At 45.8% G+C, this 8419-nt stretch overlaps 1 protein-coding gene across 3 annotated transcripts in view; it reads left to right on the top strand.

Annotated features, from left to right (window-relative positions):
* The window catches only part of LOC109313642 (mitochondrial fission factor homolog B-like), a 42829-nt gene extending 38701 nt beyond the window's left edge, over positions 1–4128 (top strand). For all 3 annotated transcript variants that reach the window (XM_019540297.1, XM_019540296.1, XM_019540298.1), the window contains 2 exons: positions 788–866; positions 1589–4128. In XM_019540297.1, the coding sequence (XP_019395842.1) occupies positions 788–866; positions 1589–1720 (211 nt within the window). In that variant the 3' untranslated portion in view covers positions 1721–4128. The remainder of the gene's footprint in view (positions 1–787; positions 867–1588) is intronic.
* The last annotated feature ends 4291 nt before the right edge of the window (positions 4129–8419 follow it).

Here is an 8419-nt window from a genome sequence, read left to right as displayed (position 1 = left end):
GATGAAGATGTTGAACAGTGTGGGCCGGAGGACCGAGCCCTGGGGGACCCCACTGCCACATCCCTCCAGGTTGAAAAAGACCCATCCACCACCACTCTCTGGGTGACCCATCCACCACCATTCATAGACTTTCCCTTGTTGGAAATAACTGTTTATGTCTAGTAGAGGGAGCCTGCTGGATCTGGAGGTTACAGAGCAAGAACAGAGAAACCTCCTTTATGCTGAGATCCTTTCCTGACTGCTGATGATTTGGGCAACAGTCTTCATTTGATTTTTTTTTAAATGGCATCCTTATGCTAGAGTAAATCATCCTTGATCCTTTGACTTTATTTGAGCTGTGCTAATTTATTCCATCTGAGACTTCAGCCTTTTATTTTGTATTTGCATGAATTGCTCTAATACAATTTATTCAATCACCAGACTGTGTATATAGAAAACTGACACTTGGCAAACATCACATTATCTATGTGCCATATGACAGGATTCTAAAAATAAAAGCATGTATTTGTACTGCTGTCTGTAGCAGCCTGCACAGCATAGTTTGCCATGATGGTTATGATGAGCTGCATGCTGAAAGGACTTAAATATGCATGGTGCTAGTTAAAAAGAAATATGCTAGATGATATTGTGTAGATGCTGTTTACACTCAGTCCTTTGATTCTGTATTGGGCAGGTATGGTTTGTGCATGTGTAACTTGCTTCCTCCCCTCTTGCACAGGTAAAGATGTGATTGCATCTCTTTAGCACTGTTTGCACATTTGAATCTTTTTGTTTTCCTTCTGCGTAGCTCCCAAGAGGCTGGACCAACTTCAGAAAGTTCCCTGGAGGAGATAGGCATGTCTGAGATCATAGCAATGAGAAAACAGGTGAGTGAGAGAAGCAAAGTATTGCAGTTGGAGGCTGTGGAAACTGTCTCACTGGTAAAGTACCAATAGCTGAACTTCCCTACAGCTCATATTCATGTGATGGTCTCTCTTGGCCTGTCTGATGAAAGGGGAGACTAGGTTTCTGTGTGCTCCTCTCATAAACACTGCTTTCATACCTGGAACCAGCTGTAGGGCTTTTGCTGGCTTTACAACTGGGAAAAGCTTGCCCCTAGTAAATTCCACTCACTTGTGCCTAATGGTCCCAGTACACTGCTGGTCCTAATGTTTAGCTTTTCTCAGCAATTGTCATGGGTGGCAGAAGGCTTAGCCCCCACAAACTGGGCTGGCAACAGTGGATCTAGCACAGCCAGCATGTCCTGGCCCTGGAACAGCCCTGCAGGAGGGTGAGTCAGGGTCAGGCAGGCATGCTCTGCACCGTCCAGCCCTCCCCCCACCACCCCAATAATATTTTCTAGTGCCGCTTATGGCAATTGCCTGCTGTGTTTGTGAGAGAGGTGATGACCTTTCTTACCCTAAAACAGCTGCTGCTGGGAGAAGCAGAACTGGAGTAGTCATGAGCTCCCATCTTGCTGGCTGGTGCTGGGTCACCTGCCTTACAGTGACACATCCTGGGGCAGTATCCCTTGCCTCGCCCTGGGATCCCTCATTTGCCCTATGGTTTGTAACTGACTTAGCTGTTTTTTTGTTTTTTTTCCCTGCAGTTGAATAAGATCTCAGGGAGGCTGCGCAATCTGGAAGAGCAATGCACAGGCTGGCATCAGAAGGAGCTTCTAGTCTACTCTGTGCTAGTCTCTGCATGTCTCCTCAATACCTGGCTTTGGCTAAGGAGATGAAGAACCCTCCCATCACAGAACAGCCTGTGTGCATGGGGGAGTCCTGGCTGGAACACTCTCAGACCATAAACTCTGTGTTTCTTCCCCTTGGTTGACCTGCTTCTTGAATTGTAGATTCCATGAGGATCTGTGACCTTTGGGCCCTGTTTGCAATGCAGATGAATGGATTGGTATGTTCCTCTTTTGCTCGAGAAAGTTGGAAGATTAGAAGTGAAAGGGGCTTACTTGCTGGATCAGCTGAAAACAAAGAGATGTTTGTAACCAAGAACTGTCCAACCCCTTTCAATGATGAACTTTTTGTCTTGCAGCTGTTCTACCTTGGGCGATGGCTTTATCCACCTGTATGCGCTACTTAAGTAGTAAGTAGTGTTGTAGGTGGGACTGGGTCAGGACATGGATGTGAAGTCACCAAGGGTGACCCAAGGGCTGCAAGAAGCAGTATTATTGGGTCAAGTAGGTAGTGCTCAGGGTTTGCACTGAACCAATCCTCAGCGTGGTGTTAAGGGATGCTGTGTTGCTGTTGGTGCCATCCTTCTGAACAGATGCACAAAGCTGGGGTTCTAAGGGCTTGTGGCCATCAACATCCCCACTGCACGGTGGATATGGGCAACCCTGGTCTCTGGCCAAATTCCAACTTGGGTAGCTAAGTTCTGACACCTAGAAATTTTCCTGTAGTTTCACTGAGACACCTCTTCATGTCCTGCCTAAAGTTTTTGTGCCGGCTGGCTGCACAGTTTGAAGTAATAGTTGTCATGTGGGAGAAAGCTGCACTGCAACAGGGGGCAAAGCCAATTTGTAAGGAATGTTGGTAACCACGAGGATGGATTGTGGTGTGTATGATTATTGCTAATGTTCAGGTGTTGTCCAGGAGCCTGGATGATAACTTGAGTGCCTGGATATCAAGGCCAAATGAGTGGAAATCTCAGAGATGAATATATAGCCTGGGTAATCAGACCTGGCTCCATGTATTTTATCAGTTTTGCAGGTTTGGGCTGGGTTACAGAGGAGCTGAGAAGGTTCTGCTCTCGGGTATATGGTGTCTCTTATGACAAAGGAAATTCTTGGCTTAGTATTGGCTAAAAATTATCATGTGATGAAGCTGGAAACCTTTGCCTCATTCAGTCTTGGAAATTATCAGTACTCTAATCAGGATCAGTGTTAACTCTCAGATCCCTTGATTGGCTTACCAGGGTACACTTTGTTTTCACAGATATCTAATGTCACCCCCACTCAGAATGGGTGTGTGTGTGTGTGCGCGTGCATATGTGTGGTTAATGCTATTTATACAACACCAACAGAAGCACTTTACAGACTTCTATGAAGACAGGGTCCCTGCCCTAGATGGCTTAAAATCTAAGTTGACTGCATAGAAATGCAGGAATCGAGGTATATATAACTGAAAAGGATCTGTAAGTGGTCATGGACTATGCGGGTGAGTGGGTGACTGGGAGCCAAAATTCAAAATTCATGGCTATAAATTGGACAACTTCTACATACACTGGTCAGCCAACTTGGAATACCAGTACCGATGTATGTCCACAGAATCTGGGCCAGATGGTTAACCCAGGTTTAACGTGGTTTCGCTCGTTCCATCTATAAATAACTGTAAGTGCAAATTTGGTCATTTAAATGTCCAAGTACCTGATTTATTGGCACAGATACTTAGATGTTCAAATGATGCATGTTGCATCCCTATCTATGCCTATAAATCTGGTAGTACTTGGATTTCTAAATAAAAAATAACAGTTCTATAAATAATCGTAGGTGCAAAACTCTGCCCCTGAGGCCAATGTCTAAGCTAAAGAAAATTTGGAGATTTACTGCAACAGAAGCTAGGATCTGTTGATTGTTCGGGCAACTTCTACTGCAGTCAGGAAAATACAAGGAATGGGATGAGGTGATTTGTGTTGCTACTACCTACTTTGTTGCTTTGGAGTGGTTGGGCTTTCTCTTGGTCTGCAGAACTTGCACTCCAGCTCCTCTCACTTCTAGTGAGCAGATCCATGGATCCAGTGGGATCTATCATTTCAGTCATTTGTAGTTGAAGATACAATCTGCTACAATCCCTGCTTGAATTTTGCTAGCAATGTTGTGTGCCATTGCAATGGTTCCCACTTTCCTGTAACTGGAGCCACTGGCTGTAGGAGATGTTATTTTCTTTTTCAGCCCACAGCATGGACTGAAGAGGCCTGATCCAGTGTGGTGGCCAGGGCCCTCTAGGTCCTGTCAGACATTTGGAGAAGAGGGTGGTTCCAAGGTCAGGCATGTATTGGCTACTTGGAGAGTAGTTGCTGACTGGTAACTAGTCGTGCAGTGTAATTTTTTTGTATGAGGCCTGTGTCCTGGTTGTATAAATCTGGAAATAACGATCAATAAAAAGCCTGTTTAAACACACATGGCAGAAAATGCCAATGGCCTCTAGATCTGCTTACTGTATCAACACAGCTAATTTTGAGTAAGGTTTTGTCCTCTGGACTGCAACTCTGTGGCCTTCTGCTGGGTGTCTAAGCCATACATATACTTACTATGGCTTCAGCATCCTCATCTTGTAAGATCGTGTTGACTGAATTGGCCAGCCAGTGTAAAAATACCCACAAATTACAGCAGCCCAAGAGTCCTGGACAATTTTTTGTGATTCCAGTCACCTGCTTAAGGTGGGATCGTCTGTGGCAAGTCATCCTAGTCAACTGTCTGTTCAACCCACTCTTGAAAATTTCCAAGAATAAAGACTCCATAACTTCTGTACGTAGCCTGTTTTATTGTTTGAGCACCTTCACAGTCAGAAAGTTTCTTCTAATCTCTAATGTAAATTTTGTCTGCTGCAGCTTGAGGCAATTGCTCCTAGTTTTGTCTCCTGTGGTCATGGAGAAAAGGCCCCCTCTCCATCCTTTTCTCGGTAACCACCCTTCAGGTATTTGAGAACTGCTGTCAAATCCCCGCTCAATCTTTTCTTCTCCAGACTAAATGACCCTGATTATTTCAGCCTTTCCTCATAGGCCTTGCTTGCCAGGCTAGACTCTGCTGGGCTCTTTCCAGACTGTCCATATCCTTCTTGAAGTGTGGCCAGGTGATGCCTCACCAGTGCTACAGAGAGCAGAATCATCATTTCCCTTGATTTGCAAGTGACACTCCTGTTCATACAACATAGTATGCCATTGGCTTCTTTTGCAACAAGAACATGCTGTTGGCTCCTATTCAGCTTATGGGCTACTATAACCTCCAGGTCCTTCTCTGCAGTACTGCTGCCTAGCCACTCATTCCCCAGTCTGTTTTTGTGCATTCAATTATTTTGTCCCAAAAGTAGGACTTTGTACTTGGTCTGGCTGAATTTCATTTGATTGATGATGGAGCACTTTTTCCAGTCTACTCTGATCCTTCTGGATCCCTAGCCCTGCTCTCCAGAGTGTCTGCAGCTTCACTCAGCTTGATGTCACTCACAAATTTACTAAGCCTGCCCTTGAAGCTATCTTCCAAAATATTAATGAGGATGTTGAACGTTCCTTTATAATATTCCCTGGTAGTTCTATACCACCTTCCACTGCATGATCCAGCTAATGCCCATTTGAGATGGGCACTACTTTTTGCATTCCACAGGCACTGGAAAGTGAAGTACCTTAACAGCGGATCAGTGACAGGATGAAATGGATCCTACGAGTCCTGACTCTTAGCCCCTGCATGAATTGCCAGGGTACCCTGAAAGTGGTGCTTGATCACAGCCTCAAGGTGAGTGGAGTGAGGACTAATGAGCCAATGAAAATACAAGGACAGGTAAAACAAGGGTTGTAGGATGCATGAACACAGTGATGACATCAGATTTCGTAGCTCCTGGAGCATCCAGTTCAGATTTAACGGTCCAATTAACCCATCCCCAAATCTCACTTGGCACGCACGGAGGTATTTGGAGAAGCCCAAGGAGATGAGCTATTACTAGACAAAGATGAGTGTTGGAATGGAGCCATGGAGAAGCAAGTCAGTGTTTCTTCAGCCATGAGTGCTCTGTGGCCTTTACAAAGACCATGGGAGATGGGAAAGCAGAAGGCTCTGAGGAGGAGAGAAAGGCTGTTATACGTGATGGAAACATCTCTCGCCGTAATCCCCTTCTACTGCAGTACCAGACCTTAGTCTTCTCAGAATGGGTTGCACGGGGCAAGGGACCTTCCAGTGATGCATTGTGAGCTGTGTCTGTGTCTGGACATGCGCACACACACACACGTGCACGCGCATACACACACACACACACACACACTCCGAAGATGTTATAGTTACCAAAGTCTGTTGCTAGGTGGGCAGCCTAGGAGTACGAGATGAGGGGTGGAGCCTCATACAGACGTGTGTCTGCGCTCCAGTAAAATATGCAGAGTGTTACCCAACTTTTGCTGCTGAGTCTTCCCCCTTTATAGGGGGCATCAAGTTGGTGTTGGGTGACCGATTCCACTTTTCCTGACTCTGTGCCTCCTTTGCGTGAATCTCAGTACTTTTCCATCCTGACAAGTGGTCAGGCTCATCCATCACTGTCCTAGGTGTTGCTCTTCAAGCACTCTGTTTACCACATTTTCCACTGGTGTGGGCTGTCCGGTGCAGATGGGGCCTTTAGCCTTGAAGGTTTGCAGGCCAGTGTCTTTAATCTTGTTTCTTCTGTTTATCTCATTCCTTGCCTAGTACAGACTGGATTTAGAATTGCCTCTTCAGCCTTTTCTTAGCATAGTTCACCATTTGTTAACTTGTTTGTTAACACATAGCTTACCTTATGCTTACCTTTGCTTCTACTAATCACTTTACACTCATTTACCCACACACCCCAGTATCATAAAAAAGAATACTTGTTTTGCTATATATATGTGTAATAACAAGCTTAATTCATAATAGCAAACTTAAAATCAGTACAACTGAGATGCCTCTGCTGCTTCTCAAGCATCCTGGGGTTCTTGAGTGGTGGAGTGCCAACCAACCACTCCCACTTTTTGGTTTGGTGGGTTCAGGTGAGAATGGTTGGGTAGGCTGTGTTTGAGAGCAATGCTACATATGAATGCTGGGAATATGATGTAGACATTTCCTGAAGTGCCAGTGCTGTCTCTACAGCTCTTCCCCGTAGTCTGTCATTCTCCCAGCCATTCTTCTCATGGATAGATAAAACATCATCCCAGTAGCCATATTTCTCAGCCAGCTTGTGCAAATGGTTCCATGCAGAACATCCTTGTTTCGAGCCATGTGATCCTGTGTGTTGGGCTGGAGGGAGCGAGACATGGCTGGGTGAAGAGGGTTGCTTTGATCAGTTGCAGCTATTCAGAAAGGTCCCATTAGTTGGTATGGAGGTAGCCCTAGGGTCTGTATGTAGGGGGCACTTACTGGGCTAGAGTGGGAATGGAGCCATCATCTTCCCTTGTTTGTGTATGTGAAGATAGTGAACTGGGTGGTGGGGAGGGGGAGAGATTTCTTCTTAAATCTCCTCTCTCTGTCACCCTTCTGCCAGGGAGGGAAAAGGAGGCTGAGCAGATACAAAGCCAGGTGATAATGGGAGCCATTAGCTGATGCAGTTCCTGCAGAGGCCTTTCCTGCAGTTGTCTTTGCCTAATCACTGAATGGCTGTGCCTCAGTTTCCCTGTCTGAAATGATCATTCCCACAGAGGATCCTTGGCTTTGGCCTTTGCAAGGGGCATGTTCACAGATGCTACTCATTGTCAGCACATTTAGAGAAGGGTTTGCCTTTTTTTACCTGCCATTTTCCATTTTTGCCTTTGGCATGCTCTGTCTCATGTGTGGGTCACATGGTGGGCCTGTGCCCTCCTGAGGGAGGCTGGGTAGGAAGGGGAAGTTGCTGAGGCAGCTGCATGTACTGGGTGTTTGGAGCATGTTATGTAACAAAGTATTGCTTTGGGGAATCACTTGTCTTGGATCAAAGGTATGGAAACAAACAAGCTTGCCATGTTTCCCTGGAGACTTTCTAGCCATCTGTGAGCTCTGTGCCTGGTGTGTGTGTGTCCTACTCCTCTCTTCTGCACCACGCTGGTGAACTCAGAACCTGCCGTTTCTGGGCTGAAGAGCGGGAGTGTATCAGATCCATCCTACAAAGTGCCCCGTGTGTGTGTGTGTGTGTTTTCTCTGGCCACCGTGCAGATCTAAGAAGCAGCGCAAGCCTAGGAGAATGAAGGGTAGCACTGGCAGGAACCCGTCTGCTAGTACGTTTCCCTGCAGAACTGCATTCCTGTGGTTGTGAAAAAAACTGGGAGACTGGGGACACTTCTCAGCTGCTTCATCTCTTTCCACAATTCCACATAAACAACCTTGGAGACCCCAGTTTAGCTGAGCTGGTCAGAAATTTTTTAGTGTGGAACAAACCTAATTGCTGAAACCTTCGAATTTTTTGTTGCCTGCTCTGTGATGGAAGGTAGGTGCTTGGCCCATTTTCAGCCCAACTCTGCTTTTGGAGCGATGGGCTGTGAGACCACCTGTGCCACTCTATCTGCTCCTGCCTAAGCAGGGCAAGATAGGTTGGTATCTTTGTCTATCTGCCAGCCTTGGAAGTTAAAACATGCATCAGCCCCCACAACAATAATCAAGTTTCAGATTAATAATGACTTTTTTTTTCCTTTCCCCACTAGTTTTTGAGCCTTTAGGCTTCCACATTGTCAAGCTTTTCCTTGAAACTGAGAGCTAGAAGCTAAGTTATTGTTTTAAATGAAAGCTGAGGCTTTCAGGTTA

This window comes from Crocodylus porosus, unplaced genomic scaffold (assembly GCF_001723895.1).
Source record: "Crocodylus porosus isolate Cpor-Errol unplaced genomic scaffold, CroPor_comp1, whole genome shotgun sequence".
Classification (NCBI taxonomy): domain Eukaryota; kingdom Metazoa; phylum Chordata; order Crocodylia; family Crocodylidae; genus Crocodylus; species Crocodylus porosus.
Note: the sequence above shows the minus strand (reverse complement) of the source record. Positions and strands in the feature narration are given on the sequence as shown.